Genomic DNA, 21,494 nt, shown 5'->3' with positions numbered 1-21,494 from the left:
ATATTTAACTTGTTTATTTTATTCTTTTGATAACATTTCTGTCATTGGTGTTTATTTGTTTTTAAACCTCTTTGTAACTGTTTTGAAAAGTGCTATGCACTTTATTATTATTATTATTATTATTATGAAGTGCTTCATTTTTCATATTATGATTAAAATTGTTTTAAAAGGTAAAAACAAAATGTAAAAGCTTGAAGAAAGCCAATGAAAGACATAACGCACATGGCCATAATTTGTTTAATAACATTAAATAAAAGATAATAAAGGTCCTGGGGGTTAGAGGTAAGAGAAATGATTCCCTGAGACTCTGAGGATCAGCGTATGGCACTGTGTGAAATTGCTTCAGTTGCATCAGTGAAAACTTTGCTTTGCCCATGACTAAAGTAAGTGTACCTGCTGTATTATGCATCACTATAAAACTTGGTTGTATTTGGTGCATGTAGTCATGACCGGTTAATTAATTAGCTTTTCACTCAAAGGGTTTCCTACCACTATGAAACTTACAGTCTCTAAAATGATCTAAAAGCTACAAATGACACTCAAAACAGAAATTAATAAAAAGGTCACTCAACAAACCATGGGGTCTGAAAGGCACCCTTGTCAACTAACTATATAAAACAGATAAACAAACAACCAACTTACAGCAGAAAATAGGTTTTGCAGAAACCTAAGAGACAAACATCTAAAATGTGGGGAAGACCCAGCAGCAACTCTCCAAAAGAAGCTCTGGCCTGGACCAGCACAGGTCCACACGTTTTCACATCCAACTTGACAAGATGGTCTCCACAAGCAGCAGCAAACCTGACGGGAAACTAATCTCAAAATGGAGATCTAGGGTCAAAGTTAGGGTTACTGATGGACAAGAACATCAGATGAAAGTGAAAGTACACATGGTTTTTTCCAAATTTCATTTAGCATACAGAGTATAGCCTTCCATGGTGATGTTTAAGATCCAGTAATCTTTTTTTTTTTCTATCATTTTGACCACTACCTGAGACTTTATGGTCAGTCACTTTCCACTACACATATAAAAAATTTTTAATGTTTAATATAGGCATGGGAAGATGACTATCCATAAAATGTTCTCTCAACCATCTCAGGTAATGCAATATGATGATGTTATAGGATTGCATTTTTCTTCATGTTCAAAACTCAGAACTCATATCAATCATTTTTTGGTGCATTTCCCCTTTAAACCCATACAATACTAGACTGCTGGAGAATATTCATTAATCCTATTGAGATTTAATCTTATTATACTGGCTTGAACCGTGGAGATGCTACTATTATTATTGTTGTTGCATTGAGCAAGCTGTTCACCCTTGGTACAAAATCAAAATGTGTAAAAACTGATGTGAATTACTTTATTTTTGCTCTTCAATTGTTTTTTTTTTGTTTTTTTTTTCAACTTTTGAATGCATTTAAAGGTAACAATTTGTAAAGGTTGTGGGTAACGGGTACATCTTCTGATGCTCTGTATGATGCTTGTAGGGCTATCTGGGAAATTGGGGCCAGATTAATGACTAGCAAAAATAATGGCAATAACGTCCATGCATCCATCCAGCTTTTCAACCATTCAAATTAGAACCATTACACAAAAAGGATTGTGGCACAAAATCCATTCATTGCCTCATTTTTCACACCAAACAAGGTACATAGCAGTACAGGCATAGGGTGTATAAACAACAAACTAGTAAGTGTCAAAACAGGCCCAGATTCACTAAAGGATTGTTCAGGGAAGAGCGCGCTATATCACCAAAATGACAAAATCAGAATGCCTTGCAGTGTTGGTCAAAAAATAAAGCCTCTTTGCACGTGTCATGGTCATACATATGTAATTTACATGTAAACAGGGCCGGCTCTAAACTGCTGGAGGCCCTAGGCAAAATCTTGTGTGGAGGCCCCATTTTGAGACAAATCCTACCCACCATCAAGCAATAAAAACTGAGTAAAAATTTAGTGTTTAAAGCACTGTATTTTTGTTAACTATTATAACATACAGCACATGAATATCAAAATAAAATGTAAGAAATACAAAGGTGAATGTGTCTCTCCTCTTGTGTGGACATGAGCTTAAAATGAGGGCTTTCAAGGGGGCCTCAGCCAATAAGATCTATCTCTTGCTGGAGGAGGGGGGGCCTCCCCTTAATCAGAGGTTTTGATTGGTTTTATGATCACTGGCATGTAATGTATCCAATAAGAATGGTAAGACTTTTTTTTTTTTTTTTCTGAAAGTAGAAAAAATAAAATAAAGGATGCATGAGGCCCTAGGCTTTTGCCTATTCAGCCTACAGGGAGCACCGTCTATGCATGTAAATGACATAATTTGACCATGTATGTATTTGTAGGCGAGGCTATGCAAATCAAGATTGCACCCAATTCACAAACACCTACTCCCCAAATTATTGTTGTGCAGAGAAGATCCTTTTTAAGGTGACATAGAGACTTTGCATAAAGAGTTTGGCCATTCAGAATGGCTGCTATTATTGCTGCAAGACGCAGGGAAGGCAGAGGGTATTCATCCTTGAATCTCAGTTCAGATCAGTGATCGCTCCAATTATAAAGGGGCTTGAGGATGCAAGGGTACCGGCCTTGGTGGATTAGTCTTATAACTGAAGCATGCAATTTGGACTGGGGATGAAGGGGGATATTTTCTTGTGCAGGGCTTGTTTGTGCCACAACTTTATTTGCACAAAATTCTTGTGAATAAGACTCAGTTGCTCTTAATTAAGAAACTGAGGTGCAAAAACAAAAAAAAACGCAGATTACACTCGCATTGCAATGTTAGTGAATCCGGCCCTGAATCTTTGACCATTCCCATACAGTCTTTGGGTCCTGACAACTTCAGACCTTAAATATTACCATATTGGCTTGACAATATGGTTATGGTATTTGTTGTGTTTTTCTGTGTATCAACCATGATATCTTTGCAACTGTTCAAAACAAACTTGTTGGGGCACTGGAATACAAATTAATCCATGACCTTGACCTAAAAACAGGTCATGGGAGAGATTGAGGGCATTAGGAATTGCATGGGCTAAGGTGTTGGTGGTTGGTATGTGGTATGTTACAGTCCTCTGCTTTGTTGTCATATGAGTCCTCCTCAGGCTTTGCCTGCAGTCATAAAAGCTGTTTATAACAGGGATATTCTGTGTTATTGCATCAGATCTTCAGTGTACATTCTTCCCAAACAAAACATCTGTTGCTCTTCAAAAGGTTCATATGATTGTTCATTTTTCTCAGTGATGATATGCCGTATGATTCCATGTGCGATACCATGACCTGAAAGGCAAACACCATACATTTTATCACTAATATAATGTCATGTTGCTATTGCAGCCTGTTCTTTAATTGTTTGATCATTGGTTTCAGAGCTGGTTGCCAAAGGGAGTATGACAGGAAGCAGGATTATCCAGTTAGCCAAATAAAAGTGACAGAAAATTATACTTATTCTTGATATTTGTAAAATTTGTCCAATTAAATCTTGACATTAGTTTGTCTAGCACCAATACATATTGATGCATGCATGCTTCAATCGAGGGTTCTGCTTAAAAACATTTTCAGTCTTAGCGACACATTTTAGTCGAAAGGCAGAAAAGCCATCCATGGTGCTGGTGAGGTGAAGGTTTCATACCCTGGTGTGCTGTAGGTAGTTTGGTTGACTTGAGACGTTAAAGCAGTAGACGCCATGGACAGACTGTTGGGAGAAGCTCCACGGCTTGCACTGTTCGGAGAGGAACTGGATGAAACTAGTAGGAGAACATCAACACACTCCAAGTCAGTTGAATATCCAAACACATACACACACTTGGATCATACACAACTCTAACCATACGTTCACGCTGTGAGCAGCACAATCAAAGTCACTGGAAGTTAGTTCATTTCCCATAAAGCTAAGCGACCAGGGAAACTCAGACAATCAACAATCTTGTCAATTGTTTGCTTATCGACATGATTTCATTTAACGAGCAATAGCTGCCTGGCAAGTGCAAAATGAATGAGAAGATGATTACAGCCATTCAAAGCTTCCCAGTTCACTATAACTTATTTGAAAAACTACAGGAATAAACGTCCCAAAACCTATGGAGAACCATTGGATGTATCATTGGGGTCGATAAGCTCTGAAGTAATTTTATTGCATTTTTTCTGTTTATTTTTAATGAATGCTACCCAACTGGCCCATGTTAACTCCTCAAAACGATGTCATATTATGAGAGGCAATACCAGCAGTGTGAGAAATGCATGCAATTACATAGCTTATTTTTTTCTTCATAACAATCAGAGCTTCTCACACCTCCCAGAATTGGTCAGAATAGAGGGACCCATCAACCAAGTTGCTTGCAGTGTGAATGCATTGTTAGGTACCAGGTTTGGGCTTTTGCAAAAATCTCAGTGTAACCATAAATTAAAGGTACTTGCCTCCGCCTGAAGCCAGAGGGCTGTAGGATCTGGATGCCGAGGCCTGAAACAATGAGTTCAATGGAAATGGATGAGAATGAGACAATGCATATTTCACACCAGCATTATAAAATATATTTGTTTCACAACCAACAATTTGCATATTCAACATTATATTTCAGTCCTTCCAGGAATTGCAGTTTGTGATTCATTTGTTTTGTAAAAATCTGCCAAGACTGGAAGGGCTACCAATTTTTGACCTGTTTCTGTGCTTTTCCCACAAAAAACACCCTTTAAATATGACAGACACTGCAGATTTCACAAGGTCTTTCATTTTTTTTTTTTTTTTTTTTCTCAGATTACTTTAATGGCATGTATGGGAAATACCATGCAACAAGAGCCAAGAAGTGCCGTGCCACACGCCTTGAAGGGCCTCGCAAGCCCAACCCCCTTTTCAGCAAATGACATGTACCATGTCTTTAAGAAGAAAAAAAAAGGATAGCTTCTTTCCGCAACACACATTTTAAACGACAGTCCTGTAACTCTATAGGCATGACTAATAAAATGCCTAGTTACTGTTACATGAGAAAATCTATTCAATTGCTCAGTCACTGTTATGTAATTTGCAGAGTGCACTGCTTAACAGAGTGAGAAAGGAAAGGGGGCAAAGTAGTAAAATGTCGACCCATTGAGAATGCAACCGATTTCGTAAATTGGAGTCTGGGGCTGAGAAAAGGAAATAATTCAACGCAAGGAAGAATTTAATAAGTCATTGAGAGGATCGCTTGATTGTCCGCAAATCTTACAAAGATATGGCTGAGCAGGTGTCTGAGCTAGGTGTGGAAACGCTAATATGGCAACAAGTAGCACTGTTGAACCTCAGTACAAGTTGGCCTAAACTTGCTAATGCGGGCAATGAATGGAGACATTTGGCCACTACGCTGAAACACCATGAAACATCCAGTGATCGTCTCACAAGTACTGCAAAATAGATGGAAACAAACCGAAGGCTGGATTCCATGACAGCTATAGATGAATTACAACAAAGGGAAATGAATGAAGAGAAGAGAAAGCACAATGGCAGGGAGTTTTAACTCACGTTCTGGCAGCTGTGTAATATTTGGCCAAACATATTTTGGCATTTAATTAACAAATGCAAAGCAATATGAAGAACGCAACTTTTGGGGGTTAATAGAGATGCTTGCTAACATGCACATTAAAAAAAATGATGCTCATAATCATTGTCTAAGGCCTCAGATTCAAAATGAGATAATTTCTCTCATGGTCACAAAAAAATCGAATTCATGTCTTGGATTTTATTTTATTCCTTTCATTTTTATTTATCTTATAAAGCACTTTGTAACGCTGCTTTGGGAAGTGCTTTATAAATAAAGGTTATTATTATTAGTATAGTGGTAGTAGTTGTAGTAGTATCCCTAATGATCAGATCATTAAAACTTTTTATTTGTCTGGTAAGTTTTGCCCATCTTTCCACTGTCTCGCGCTGTTTCCTCTTCCTACTGAATTTTCTGAAAAGTTAGCCTGTGTTCCCTCAGCCCATTGATCCATCATTGTATTGTCCCCCAATTTTCGGTTTGTAATGTAACATATTGCATGGACTACTGCACAGTTATTGTGCAACTCACCTAATGCGCTATCACACTCCTTAATTTCCTGTCTGTCTTCACCATTATATGCTGCTTGAAAAACGAATAAGATATTCTAGTATGATGGATGCTTACTGTCATTTTTTTAAAACAGTGTTATGATTGGCTCAAAGATTGAATTGTGAATATGAATGGTGAAATTCTCTTTACATCCCAACAGCTATCAAATCAAATGCTCTGAGAAAATATCTGGTCTCTGTGACTGTCCCAGGCCCTGTAATCAGCCGTGAATGTTGCACACGTGCACAAGCCTCACACTCCGCCCCTTAACTCCCACAATTAACCATAGATGATTAATGAATGAATACTGATGTGTATGTATGAATACTGCCCTGAATGAATACTGATGTGTATGTAAATGTGCTTGTCATTCCATTCTCTGTGTGAGAAAATGCCGGAAAAGAGAAATTTCCCCAGTGGCCTCAGTTCAGGTTTCACCAACCCAAAAAAAGTTTGTTGAGAAATGTCACAGCAGCAGTTAATGCTGCCAGTTCCGAGAGCCGGACCCTTTATAAAACTAAAAAGAAAACAGAAATGGTCTTATATAAACGTTGACGCCAAGAAGCGCTTTGCTGCGCAGCGACAATGTCACTGTCAGTGACATTGACACCGGCAGGGCAAGGCGACACCGGAGCTCTCTCCTCTTGATGACTGTTTCACCTTGATAACGGGAGAAGCCCTACTTTGTGGCATTGTGCCAGAAAAACAGGGTGACACTCTGACATGACATTAGTGGAAGATGAGACTGCTGCGGCTGACCCAGGTATTCTAAATGTGCCTTTTGTTTTTGGAAAAAGTGAACCTAATCGCGCTTTCAACATTTCACATTCATTTGATTTTAATAAAAAAACACATAACAGACTTAAGAACTTAATTTTATAACCTTGTGACATCCAATCCAACACCTGGAATTTGTTGCAATTAATTGTGACAAATTGAGGCTCTGCTAAAAGACTGTAATGTACTTAGTTGAGACTAATTCACACCATATCAGCCTATAATGAAATGTAGATGCTTTTTGGACAAATAAGGTCAGTCAGTCAACTGGTGTTAGGTAGCTTTGGCTTCGCAACTGTGGTAGCTTATCTATGCGTGACAAAAATATTTTTTTTTGCCAGCAAATATTTCAGTAACAACTAGAGTGAGCTAGCAGAGCTGTTTTGCAAAAACAGGACGGGACGGCGCTCTCTCGGTGTAGAGTGAACCTTGGTTGACCAAGGTTTGTAGCAATGTGTGTTTGTAACCGCAATGACTAATCTATGCTGACAAAAATATTTTTTGCTGGCAAATGTTTTAGTTACAACCAGATTGAGCTAGCAAAGCTGTGTTTTGCATAAAAGGTTTGGAATTTATCAAGTCTGGCCAATGCTAAGCAGCCGGCGCTCCCTCTCTCCAGTGTAGAGTGAACCTAGCTCGACTAATGTCCATATTGCAATGTGTGTTTGTAACCGCAAGGGCTAATCTATGCTGACAAAGACAATTTTTGCTGCCGAATGTTTTAGTTACAAGTAGACTGAGCTAGCAGAGCTGTGTTTTGTGTAAAAGATTTGGGATTTATTAAGTTTGCTCCTCTCATGCATGCGCTTGAGCCTCGTATGGAGGGAGGAGGAGGGTCTACCCTAGCTTTAAACCTGCATTATGTAAGGTTTTTTCACTGACCAATAGCACAAAATAACCATAATATATCTACGGGGGGTTGATAGGGTTGACCAGGTGCTGAGATTTCTGGCTTTCAAAACTTGCTTTCACACTGTTTTGGAACAAAAAACCCATTGGAATTTCACTCCCAATTACTTTGGAATTACCTTGTAATTTTTCAGAAGGCCAAAAAGATTTTTTGTTTTCAATAATCACAGAAAAACTCCTGGAGGGACAGAAAAATATGTAAAACTGAACAAAATATTGAGAAGATAACAGATTCCTAACTGTTTCTAACTAAGTGGGATCGATGCGACAGCTAACCATTCTGGAATTGAAGTTGTGTGATTTCATTGGTAAACTGGCCACCGGGCAGTAGATCCTCTTCTCCTTCTGACGCCGATTACAGAACCAAACCCGAACCACTTCCTTCTCCATGGACAGCTGCTCTGAGATCAGCGTTATCTCCTCTGAGTTGGGCTTGGGGTTCTGAAAAACAAAAATCTGAATGATTTCCTCCTTCAAATGTTAACATGGGAAAGTGGAAAGTTGATAGGTGGTAACCATTACACCTGATAAATAAATGAAAGTAACTGAATCGTGTCTAGATTTTTATTTTTTTTATTTTTTTATTTACTTATTTTTTAAATGGTGTCTGTGATATTCGGCTGTCATTAGGGTCTCTTGTTTGATTTGATTCTGCGTTAAAATTATGTAAACTTAAAACAATTTATAGAAGGGAGACAAACAATTTATTGAAGGGAGAGAGGGCATGCTGGAAAATTGGCTTAACATTCTATGATTATTGCTATATTGTAATTCTGTAATTCTCTGTGGCCAGAATTATCATTTAACTCACATCAAGGAAACGTTTCTCCAGAGTCAGCTTGATGTTCGTTTCAATACTTGTCCTCTTTTTCCGTTTGCGTCCATAGCCCTCCATCAAGGGCGGTAGGGAGGCAGGGTTGCTCATTGAGTCAGAAGGGGAGTTCTCTAATATGAAAACAAATATTAGACAGACCGTCATCATCACTTTAACACACTTTAACATCCACCTGTTGTACATTTTCTTGTACAACAAAATATTATAATAACACTAATGGAATCACTTTTGGAATTACCCAAACAGATATTTGGGTACAAATAGATATTTTTATCTGACTTTAAGTATTTACTTGTTTTGTGTCCCCTTTCCACTCTACGCCAAAAAAATCAATGGTATTATATTAAAAACTGGCAATGAAATACCAGCTGCCATTGCCGTGTACCTGCATCACTCAGCCATTTCTCCAGCAGAGGTTTCAGCTTGCACATGTTTTTGAAGCTGAGGTTGAGAGCCTCGAAGCGGGAAATTGTGGTCTGGCTGAAGTCATTGCCATACAGTTTCCCCATAGCTAGGCCTACATCTCCCTGTGGAAAAACACACACACAGACACACACAACCAATATCACCCACTGATGCAAAAGTGAAAGTAAGTGAAAACACTGATCACGAGTGCTGTTTAGGTCACTTTATAGATCTTGGTTATGAAGATAAATCAGCTGCAAAAAAATTGACAACCGTAAACTCTGTGACATCTTGTATCTTTTGTCTTCAAAAAGCTGACCGACTTGTGTCCTGAGAGTTCAACAGAGCGAGACAATTCTCAAATGTGCAAATTAATTCTGAATACATGCAATAGCAGTGGCAAACTTATGACACAATTGCACTTGAGGAAATTAATATGCGTGACACCACATCTCAGTGGGTACAACTTGTGGAATCTCTATATAATAGACCAAAATCTAATATTCGTAACCTGCCTGCATGGGTTAGCAAGCTAACTTTGGGTTTAACCTTGGCTTTTCGGTCTCACAGCGGTGGCTCACTTTTAAGCAAGGTACATCGCCATGGTAACTTAGGCTGCACACCTATGTTCAGGCTATTGGACCCAAATGTATAAAAAAAAAAAGCCAATCAACCCTCTTGAAAAATGGCATCCCCACTCCTAGTGGATCCCGTGGCCTTGGGTACACAGATAAGAAGTAGGAGGGAACCATTTTTCTTTCCTTGATGATTTATTAGATCAGAGATATTATAAATGTTTGTAGCATTTCCAGGCCATTTGCCCACTCTGACTATAAACGAGGGCCTGTATCAAGTAGCAGATAGCTTACATTAGAATAGTTATCAATAATGAATGAAATTTACTCTTACATATTAAGTGTCCTGAAATTCTTTCATAGGAATCCCAATAGTGATTAGTGCAATAGATTGCACTCATATTCCATCACCCCAGCCCTGGGGAACATGAGACTGACTTCGTGATTAGAAAGTCTTTTTACAGACTCAATGTGATGACACAATATTGTATCAATGAAAAGTATGTCCACTGTGCCTTCATGATGGGGCAGTGAGAAGCCTATTTACTCACACATTTACACTATCCTAGCCTTGGCAGCAGAAACAGTTACTTTTCGCTTTTATATTGTTTGTATTGGTCATAAGTTTGTTCTTCTTGAGAGAAGAACATAAATGTTAGTAATCACAGGCAGGATGCACGGCTATAGACCTTGGAATGGATTTGACTACGAGTACGGAGGGCACTTCAATTGAAGCCACTAGTTCAGATACAGAGCGAAAGAAGCTCTGTAGAGAGTTTATGAAAAAATGGAAAAAAGTAGTTTCAGAAGTCCAGAAGTCCAGGCGACAGCAGGAGATTGGCAGGCTCATCCAAGAAAGGAGGCAGCTTAGGAAGCACTAGAGGAAGGCAATGGAGAGTGAGAAAGAGGGCCGTGCATAGAAACGTGAAGAATTGTTTGCCATCTTTGAGGAGAGCAGAAAATCCTAGGAAAAATATAAGAAAGAAAGAACAAGCTAGGATACCTTTCTACAGAGACCCATTTAAATTTGTTAAAGCTAAACTATGTAACGCATTTTGGTGGCACCATGTGGCCATGAGTGGTACTGTTCAGTGAATACTTCCCTATCGCCTTATAGTGACATCACCAGTCAAGAAACAGTTGGAGACACAAAGGTGTAACAGACATTTATGATCATATGATAATATGACCACAAAAATGTCAAAATAGCTATGTTACTAAAATTAGAAAGAAGTGGCTGGCACTGAAGTGTGTAAAATGTATTTCTGCATTGGCTGAGGGTCTCTATATCTATAGCTGCCCTAGGCTAATGATGTTACTACTGCTGTGTAGCTGTGTAAACACCATTCAGTAGAGATGTGAACCATCAAGTCTATATGGCTAGGATCCTATATGGATATATATAGAACATGTATAGCATGTGTGCCAAGGATATAGGCTACATTTATTTATTTCAGCTATCTGTTCACACAAAAAACAGTATTTGAAACTGAGAACTAACATACTATTTACATGTGGTAGTGTGGTCTTGTCTGTTGTAGCATGCTAACTGACATTTTTTGCTGATAGCATGGTTGCTATGGCTATTCATGTGTAGCATGTTTGCTGGGATATTGATTGTTACTGTATGTTGGCTAGTTGGCTTGTGCTGGTAGCATTCTATCTAACCGTGGTTGGTAGGAGTTTCGTTGCTCTGGCTGTTTGTTAGTAGCATGGTTACTTGTATATTTATTCTTTAGAATGTTGATATGTTGGCTTGTGGATACAATTCAGTTTCTGACCTGCTGAGCGGTCTGTCTCAAGCCAGCAGAATCAGCCGCCCCTGTAGCCTATAATTATTGAACTTGAGCCTTGTGGAGGTGTCCTGGGGCTAATTCGATGAAACATCATTGATGGGAGGTGCCCACTTGATAACCCGAGTTATCAAGTGGGTCCCAGTAGTCCTATGATTTATGACAGCATAGCCTGATGTCCTCTATAGTCACCATTGTGTTTGTTCATTTTCTCTGCTCAATCATATTACTTCTGCCACTGCAATGACCTAATTTGCCTACAGGGATCAATATAATCTTATATTAAATAGCTGCTGTGGATTTGTCCCAGCCAGATCTCCTGAAATTTTGTGAAATGCAAATATGTGCTCCTTGCATGAAAGGGTTACATGAAGGAAGCACGACTATAAACAGGAAGTAGTCTGACATTTAAATAACACAGTGGAAAGTAAGTATGTTGTGGCTGGAGTGGTGGATGGGTGTAAGCATTTGCTTTCAACTCTGACAACCTGGGTTCAACTCATACCCAATTCATACCAACAAGAACGATTTTCTTATTTAACCATGGCCAAAGCCTTTCCCTAACCTTTAGAAAACTGACATACTAGTTCTAAGATTGAAAGCCTCCAGTGAGAAAAAAAAGTAAACTCTTGAGCTGCATACACAGTATATAGTGACTAACCCTAACCCTAACCCTAACCCTTTCCCTAACCTTAACCAAAGTTCTTTTAGTTGCACAACCCTAACCATAACCTTAACCTTAAACGTAATGGTATTGTTAGGTTTTGTGAAGCCAGCTATCGCAAAGATACCCTGACTATGTTGAACTTGCTTTGTGAGACAGGCCCCTTGTATTTTCAGATTCCAGTGCAGACCGCAAACACTGCCAAATTGATAAAAGTGAGACATAGAGGAGACAATGACTAAAACCTGTTTGGAACTACAAGCAAAAGTTCTCCGAAGTAAACAGATTGGGGCTGTTACTCTTACATAGCAACATAAAGCAATTTGTAGTGACTCAAATTGCACCTAAACAGCCCAAAAAGTACCTGAGTGAAACCCAGTTTGATGCGTCTTTGTTTGAAGGCCTTGGCAAACTGCTCCAGCTCTTCCAGATCGCTGGGCTCTTCCTGCTGTGGTACTGCCATGTGCTTGGGCATCTGCAGATGGGTCATGTCCATGTGGTTCTCCATAGACGGTCCTGCCAGACCAGAGCGACTCATAGCCTGGACCAGAGAAATATCACACGTTAATTTCACTGTCAATCTTTAGTTCCCTGTTGATTTAAAAGGGGCGATAAGTAAGGTTTTTACTGCGCCATAGTACACAGTGACCATAATATAGGCTGCAGGGGGTTGATAGACTTGTTTACAGTGGCTGAGACAGGCAATCGGCACTACATAACCTAAATGCACGTGACAAATAAAAAGCGCACTGCAACAAAGGAACACTACATTAACCAAATGTGCAACATAAACAACGAAGTGTGTTCCTTTGTTCCAGTGTGTTGTTGTTGTTGGTATAAACACTTGACCTGCACAAGACAGATAATATCCAGTGCACTGTTTGCCTAGAACTGTAGTTATGTCAGTAACTCTCGTTTGCCTCCTTTCAACATTAAGATCTCTGGTTGGTAGTTACATTTTCAGGGTAGTTTCTCCAAGAATGCTTGGTACGAGGCCTGACAGTATGATGCCAAACATAATTTGATAGTAAAAATGAAACATATAGGCTATTTCTTTAGGGTCTATGCTATTTACTATTTATATAACTTGTATTGATCTGTGTTATAGTAGTCAGGAAGTTGCCTGGGTTTACCTGTGGAGTCAGTGCCAGTCCAGGTTGATGCTGTAGAAGACTAGACTGACTCTGGCTGGGAAGTGACAGCAGGTTCTGCGGCAGAAGGGCTGCAAAGGAAAACGGCACACCGTTTTGTTCAATAATCTGTGTTGATCATTGACATCAATTATCTGTTTTGATCGTTGACATCTACAGCAAGTATAGCTTGACTGTCAGCTCAGTATGTTTTAGCCTTGAAACAACCTAGCAAGTCTTACAGTGATGGATTAAAATCTCTGTCTGAATCACAAACTCAAAGCATTTACAATTAGTAAATCATGAATTCATCATAATGAGTTCTGATAGCTAATACAGGAGGTGTGCTTAGATTGAGTTTTGTTTTCAGTTTTTCGAGATAGTCAAGAATCTGATTGCAGACCAACTGGGTCAGGAAAAGCTACTAATCACAAGACAGTATATTTAGGTGAATATTGGACTGTTGGACCCACAGTTTAATCGTTTGGCTTCAGAACACTTTATTATGATTATGCTGTTTGGAGTAATTTTCTGGTCATTTTTTGCCCTTTTTGGAACTCTAAAGAAATGCTCTCCATTCACTCCAGTTGTTTTGATGAAAGCTGAAATGAAGCTGCGCCAGCAGGTTTGCTGTGTGTTATATTGACATACAAACTTCACCAGTGTTTCAACTGACATGAGGGTGAGTAGATAATGGTAAAATTTTCATTTTTGGGTGAACTATTCCTTTAATCCGTTAGTCAATTTGGTCACTTTATATGATAAAGAAATTTGCAGTTCTTGGTCTGGCTGATGCACAGCCCTACTTGGCAGTAGGCACAATTATATGTTGGTGACAAATGGTTGGTGGACAAAAACGGTGCTCTCTGTATGTGGTCACTGTGAAAAACTACCTAGTTTTTGTCATGTGTTACTGACTTTTTTCCTAAACGGATAGTGTGAAACCACCTGTTTTTGATGATATGATTTTGTTTTTAACATTATGTGTTGTAAATTTAGATTCTGTAACCTATGATATTTCATAAGTAATATGAAAATATGGACAGATACCTGAATCAAATGGTAAGTATTTCTTGAGGAGCACCTGCAGCAAGCACATACTCACAATTTTGCAGAGGAAGTACAAGGATTACATCACTTCCTCTGTGCTACCTCATTTACCAGGACATTCCCAAGTAGGCTATTACAAAATACTTTAATCCTTGCTGCAAGTAAAAATGCAAATGTAGGAGTGAGAAAATACTATGGGATTTGTCCCTGTAACCACAATGCCTGAAAGAGTTAACACATGATGGAAAAAAAAACAAAAAACAATGCACTGTCCCTAACTAGACACACAGATGTGTTGGGAAATGATTATTTTTCAAAGCCACACCTCCCCTAACTATTCAAGACAAGACTGGTCCCAGTTGTGTTGATTTGCCATATTGACTTAGTAGAAGAGAAAACTCCACCTTGGTGGCTGGTCTGGCTCTGGGAGAGCAGGAAGGACGAGGGGGAGGAAAGATGAGAAGGTGGCATCAGAACCAGCTGCTGCATGGTGTGGAGAGAGGCTAGCTCCTGTTGGCAAAGCAAAAATTAAAAAAATGAATATAAAAAAAACACCTCTGTAATATTACTTTCTACTCACTAGCAAAATTCACAAATAGGGGGTAAGCTTGATAATTGATTCGCAGTGAACATGACCACTCCTGTTGAAAACACTAGCTGACACAGGAGAAAAGGTTATTTTGTTAATAAGGGGACTAATTGGTTATTGTATTATTGTCTTCTCAATTATGTTAAAATAAAATAAGGGGACTAATAAGGGCACATGTGGTTCCAGATATTTTACCTGCCTCTCCTCATTTCTTAGTATTAAAATAACCAGTCTCTGAAGAAAAGATCGTATAGCTTAGACAACATAATTAGATGTAGAATAGCCAATGCTATTGATTGAGGCTCAGGTTGTGTATGTCCTACCCCAGTCAGTTGTCCTCCAGGCACTGGTGAGCCCTGTGTTAGGTGACATGTCTTCAGTGAGGAGACAGAATGGGGCGAGTCGTTGATATCCTCTGTCTTTATCTAGGACACCAAAAACATTACAGCCAAACATTTCATACTCTTGGTCAAAGTTTGTGTCTGTGTTCAGTTTTCTTTAAACAAGGGAATTTGCTAGGGTTAAGTGGATGTGAAGTATTGCCATCTCACTGTGTTAACGTACATAATCTGAGGGGTACGTGTGTATGTTTATATGTGTCTGTCTGTGTGTGTGTGTGTGTGTGTGTGTGTCTGTCCATGCGTGTGTGTTGTGTATGGAGGGAAAGTGTGCACACATTCGTGTACACGTGCTCCAGGACCCGTTTGGTCACTACACTTTTTAAACAAGATACAAAGAGTGATAGACGCTCACCCTCCCCTTGGGCAAGCCAATATGCAAATATCCCCCGCCCCCCGAAACCCATGGCACTTCCTGTAAACAGCAGCACTAAAAGAAAAGTCATCCTCTGCCAAAAGGAATATTTGAAGAATTAGCCAAATAGCTGGAAACTATTTGAGGTGTATTAAAAGTGATGTCAATAATGTGGGAGAACAGTTGGTTTGTCCCGAGGATATTAGTAGTCAAGGAACTCAGTTTCACCTTAGTCTAGCATAAACAGTGCTGATAGCGCAGTCGGCACCTTTAACATGGCTTCAGGCTCCTGATATTCAAATTGAGCTTCATTATCAAGTCTGTAAACACCTTACAATTGTGCAAGATCTTCAATCAGTAGGACATCAGTAAATATGTAAACGTCAAACTTATTTTTGTATTCTATGACTATGAATTAAAATGTTAATTATTTAGGTATATAGTACTTCTTGGTGCTTCTACATCCTAAACCGTGTGGAGCCCAAAATGCATCTCTCCAAGTGAGCATTCGGTTTAATGTATTTGTCAAAGATTAGAATATAAAACCAGTTTTAGGCCGTGTGGGATAAAAAAAAAAAAAGTGAAACAAACAATGGAAAAATATCTGCACATGCTGTTTTCAAGCTCCCAACACATTAGTAAAGCACTATTTTGACCAACAAAGACCAAGTTACTGAGCAAACCAATCCAATCCAACTGCCTGAAGGAGACCTTGTTTATGAAATGCTGCTTTAACAATGTATCGGGAATTTGAATACAAGATGTGGAATTATATTCCTATTTGAGTATCCAAGTTGTTAAAAATTAGTGCTGAAACGTTTGTATATGTGTTAAAAGATTGTTACTTACATGTCGATTGAAGTCAATTCCGTTGTGCTCTAAATCTTCAGGAGAAAGAAAGAGATTCACATATTAAGATTTTATTCCATGGCTCTGATTAATAATGTTCAGGTCATTCAAAGGGACAATAATCTGGACAATAATGTGTCAAAGATTATACAAAGTCTTTCAGCATTCAAACATAGTATATATATGTATGTGGGATATGTTTACAATGATTTGTCATGTAATCTACAAATACTGTATGCTACATGTTACAAGAAAGGGGGACAATATCTCCATTCTCCATAGAGTTTGTAGTGTACAGTAACATAGCCTGGACTAGTTTATATTTTAGTTTAGTTAAGATAGTTAAAATGTTCTATTTTATTGTCTTATCTTCATTATTTCGCCCCCCCTGTTGAATCCTATTACTTTTGTTGCTGAAATGATAATAATAAAAGTAATAACATAAAAGCCTACTAAAAGCATACATTAATGACAGCTCTTATTAAGAAGTGCAGCTTTTTTCCTCCTAAAGTATACAGGAGCAGAGAGAAAGAGGTACAGAGATGATAGAGGAGTGTAGGGAGGAGGGGAGTTCAAAGGTGTGCCAGGTAAGCTTGCATTATTTGAATGTCAAATGGGGCCTTTGGGAGTCTATATGGGAGGCAGTGAGCTGCTGGAGACGCACAATGGAAACAGACTCATCCTCCACCCCCACTCCCCCACCCGCACCACCAACTCCACAGCCAAACTTCCAGTATGGAAATTACCAAGCCATGCAAATCAGCTCATAGCCTGGGTAGTCTCTGTTAGGGCTCCTCAATTTGAGTGCACACACACACACACACACACACACACACACACACACACACACACACACAGAAAAACATTGATGCACACAGACACACAGAAAAGTACATAAAAAAAGTAGTGGTCTCTAATAATATACCATTGTACATCTTCTTTAATTCTTAATTCTTTCAGTTTGGAATGGAAAACTCTAGAAATATAAAAACTTAACTGAACTTAAACTTCAAAATAAAATGACAGGGAAAAATTAAACTTAATTGTAATCTTAAGCTTTTACTGAACCACTTGTTTGCATAGGGATCTTCCTTTTGTACTAGCCTTCATTGTCTTCACTGACCCATACGACAGCCTATTCAGTGTAAAATAACTTTAGCAGCATTGTATTTGCAAAGTAAGAAATTACACGTAGGATACCAATACCAACAACATATAAGATGGAGAGGATGGTATTGAAATATGATGAAAAATTTCTTGTGATGATCTGCATCTCACAGAGTTACTGTTCTATGGTTTTATGTTACAGTCACTGTAGTAATGCGAGTACAGTGTGTCTGAATCAGGAACAGAGTCGAGCTCATAATAGAAAAACTGATACAAAACAAGCCCTGATATTGACTGGATGCCAAAAATACACACGTTTTGGCATTTCCATTAAATAGAGCTATTCACTTCTCTCACACAAGCTCTGTCTAAATAAAAGTTCCACATTTGCTGCCGCTTGTTCCTGGTTTGGTGGCTGGTTGGCGTCTTCAGCCCCGGGCAGCCAGCGTTTCTCTGCAAACAGCCTCAGGTACATCCTGGTACACCGACCAACCGACGCAATAAACACACACTACTCCCCATGAAATAACAGTAGGGAGAAATGCTGCTTTTGTTAGGTTTATAGTTATATACTTTAAGACGGGATCTGTTGGGCATTATGTGGACCAGAACAAAGAGCAATGCGTTGCTTAAAACAAGTTATCTCAAGTGAAGTTGGAAGTAATTGTTGTGAAAAGTTGTGCTTAAATACAGTAGCAAGTTATTTATTCTAACTGGCTCTGTGGTAATGGACAGTGATAAAAGTCTTTGAAGAGTACATGCTAAAAATTTAGAACAAAAAAGTCAGAGCATAGGAAAAGTTATAGAACAAAGAAAGCTTCTTAGCATGTCAAACTGTCACACTCCATACACTCAGACCCAAAGTTCAACAAATACCCTTACAGCTGAATGAGCAAAAGTATTGTAAATCACATTACTTAGACAATCCAGGCAATATTATATCATTTTCTGATTGTTGCAGAGATCATTTTCACATTAAAAGGGGCACTGAAGAAAAACTGAAAACGTGAAACTACTGTAGTAGTCTACAATACCTGTCTCAACTACTATAATCTGCATGTTTAACCTGATGAAAAATGTCTCCAATTACCAGTAACCAAGAGGATAGATCTGATGTATACCATGGAAATTAAGAGAAGGACAAAAACAAACGTTGAACTTTTTCAATTTCAAAGAAAAACAGGCTGCTTCTCTGGATGGCAAAATTCAGCATCCGTAGTGAAAGAATAAAAAAAAACAAAGAGAGCACCGTAACATCACAGTTTAGTTTTCTGAGTCATGTCTTCTGAACTTCTCTATATGGCGAGATGATTTGGAGGTGAAGAAAGTGAAATAATCTTACCTGCCTGTTCAGCCGAAGCCTCCGACTGCTCTACTGTGTCTGCGCTCATCTTAATATCTGTAATGATAAATATAGCTGATTTTCCTAAAGGATTGTAACTTTACCAGGACAATGAAGCACTCAGGTCACCCAGTAAAATGATCTTGAGTTTATTCTAATGTGGTGCTCCCCCCCACCACCATCACCACACAAACACACACATGTGATTGCTAGTTATAATATTCATAAGCAAGGAATATATGCCCATAAAGCATTGAGAAGTCATCCACCAGTCCTCACCCTATCTCTCATAGTCAAAACCATGCCAAATCAATTCACATAAATGGTTAATATTGCTCAGATGAAGCAAATTTATATGACATTACATATTGCACATGTAAAATATATTCTAGTTATTGAGCAGCATGCATGGAGGCAATGACTCACCGAAGTTGAGCAGTTTCTAGTGCTTGAGCTTCTGTCTCCTTGATTATTCAAAAGGACGCTAGTATTGGGATAAAAACTTTGGAAATCCACGGCTGCTCATCTGCATTTTCCTAAGTGGAGAAACGTTCACCTCTCCAGTATACCCCACACAGCCTGATAGGCTGATTTGCATAAGTCTCTGTGCGTCCTATCCAGCTTCAGACGTTTTTGCATAAAACAACAATGGGGTTACTGCGTGCGAATTTAGAGAGCATGCATCTGTCTGAGTGTGTGTGTGTGTGTGTGTGTGTGCGTGTGTGTTTGTTCAAAAGGCTGAAGAGATATAGGTAGCAAGTTACACCAAAATATAGCTCATCCTCACAGTACTTTGGATAACAAGAAGTTTATGGATTTACAGAGGAATACCTTTCTATACTGTATGTTATTCCCACTAGCGAGGACGGTTCAGTTTGTATTAGTGAGCATTAAAATTGAATACATGAATTTCAGCAGAATTAAAGTGGAATACAATGATTTTCAACAGGTATCTCAATTTGTAGCACTAAAAAGTCATGTCATAAAAGTTTTTGTTACATCCATTTTAATCAGATTTCTATTCATCTACAATGTAGATTTACAATCTGAGAGGAAAAGGAGGAGGTCCATAAGCAAAAATCTTACTTTTCATGAAACTTGCAGTTCATCTGTGAGTCATCCTGGACACTGAAACCTCTTGAATCATCTCCAACAATGTGATTAACATGTGGCACACAGGCAGTTAGGATAGAATAGTGTTACAGTGTTGGGTGCTAGCTGGTTTAGCAGGTGTACATCGGCATTGTTGGAACTTCATGGCATCTAGCTAGTAATCTGTGAGAGCCTGTTTTTTGATGTTGTTGCCTTCTTTGTTGCTCAGCGCTCATTGCTGTGGTGTTTCTGCACTGCACTTCCCAGAGATCACCTGTCAATCAAACAGAGTGGGCGGGACTGTGAGGTCTTTTTCCTTTGGATTTTCTGTTGATGCAGTTTGAGTTTCTCTTTTCTATGCCTGTTCAGCCATGGTGGCTATCACTGCTCATGCTCACTACCCAGTTCTTCTTCTTCTGTTTATTTCGAAACAAACTGGAAATGTAAAACGCATCACTTCCTGTGTGCCAGAGGATTTTTCCTGGGAAAGACCTACAAGACAGAGTGTTTAAAACAGCAAATGTAAAAGCTTTCATGAACTGGATATAGGTTGAATCACTATTGTGTTAGATCAATTGGCAATAGAGAGCAGCAAAATAGACATTTATATGAAAATGTCAGATTATTACAGTGTTGGGGTCTAGTGGTTAAAGAACCCCCCTTACAGCCAGAGGACCCAGATTCAAACCACTACCCTGCTGAAGTGTCCTGGAGCTGTCTCTTGCAGACTTTTTGAGCCCTTTATGCAGACTTTCAGCAAGTCACCCTCAGTTAATAACGTTTGTGGCATTACTATTGATGTATATGGAAAATATCAGCAACCCAATACAAAAAAACAAAAACACAATTCAGGAAAAATACACACACACACACACACAAAAACAATTAAAAGGGTCATTACATAATGATATAAACTGCTGTTTTCACCTCTTTTCTAAAGCTTCTTGTCACATTCTGCTCCTGAACGAAGCTCCTCTCGGTCCATTCAGTAGCTTTTCATTTTTTTAAAACTAAAAGACTGTTTTTAAGGCGACACGTCTCCGTAGGTACGTGTAGCTTAGCTGTTAGCCTTTATGCATGGTGCTTTGCTAGGTTAGCCCTTAGCGGCCTCCGTAGTGCAGTATTAGTAGTTTTGCTGTGCTTTATTTACAAATGTGTTGAGGTTTCTGTCACCCTCTAGTGGTCGACAAATAGCTTATTGCAGCTTTAACATTATTCATCAACATTTTTATTTTCATTTTAGCTTAATAATGCTTAAGAGAGTAGTTCACCCAAAAATTAAAATTCAAAGTTCAATTCAAATTAAAATTTGTTAGTCCATATACTGTATTTATATCCATATCGGTCCTCAAAGGCTTCAGTTGTTTTGGAGAAGGCTGCTACGGAGTTGTGCTGGGAAGCTCCGGGAGTATTATATGGACTAACAAACTTCGCCAGTTTCAACTGGCATGAGGGTGAGTAAATAATGACAGAATTTTCATTTTTGGGTGAACTATTCCTTTAATAATGCAAACAGAGTAAGACTGATTAACTGATTATTACCTCTTGTCCACTCGAGG

At 38.8% G+C, this 21,494-nt stretch overlaps 1 protein-coding gene across 1 annotated transcript; it reads right to left on the bottom strand.

Moving 5' to 3' along the window:
* Positions 1–1,175: 1,175 nt before the first annotated feature.
* On the bottom strand, positions 1,176–19,355 carry pou2f3 (POU class 2 homeobox 3). Its single transcript, XM_071926955.2, has 13 exons — positions 19,270–19,355; positions 18,844–18,900; positions 16,395–16,423; positions 15,116–15,217; positions 14,608–14,713; positions 13,157–13,245; positions 12,388–12,564; positions 8,972–9,113; positions 8,563–8,696; positions 8,028–8,192; positions 4,420–4,462; positions 3,635–3,749; positions 1,176–3,282 (listed from the first exon to the last, which is right to left on the bottom strand). Exons 2-13 carry the CDS (start codon positions 18,890–18,892, stop codon positions 3,240–3,242), a joined length of 1,194 nt encoding a protein of 397 aa, XP_071783056.1. The 5' UTR covers positions 18,893–18,900; positions 19,270–19,355; the 3' UTR covers positions 1,176–3,239.
* Between the last annotated feature and the right edge of the window lie 2,139 nt (positions 19,356–21,494).

Source organism: Centroberyx gerrardi, chromosome 11 (assembly GCF_048128805.1).
Source record: "Centroberyx gerrardi isolate f3 chromosome 11, fCenGer3.hap1.cur.20231027, whole genome shotgun sequence".
Lineage (NCBI taxonomy): Eukaryota > Metazoa > Chordata > Actinopteri > Beryciformes > Berycidae > Centroberyx > Centroberyx gerrardi.
Note: the sequence above shows the minus strand (reverse complement) of the source record. Positions and strands in the feature narration are given on the sequence as shown.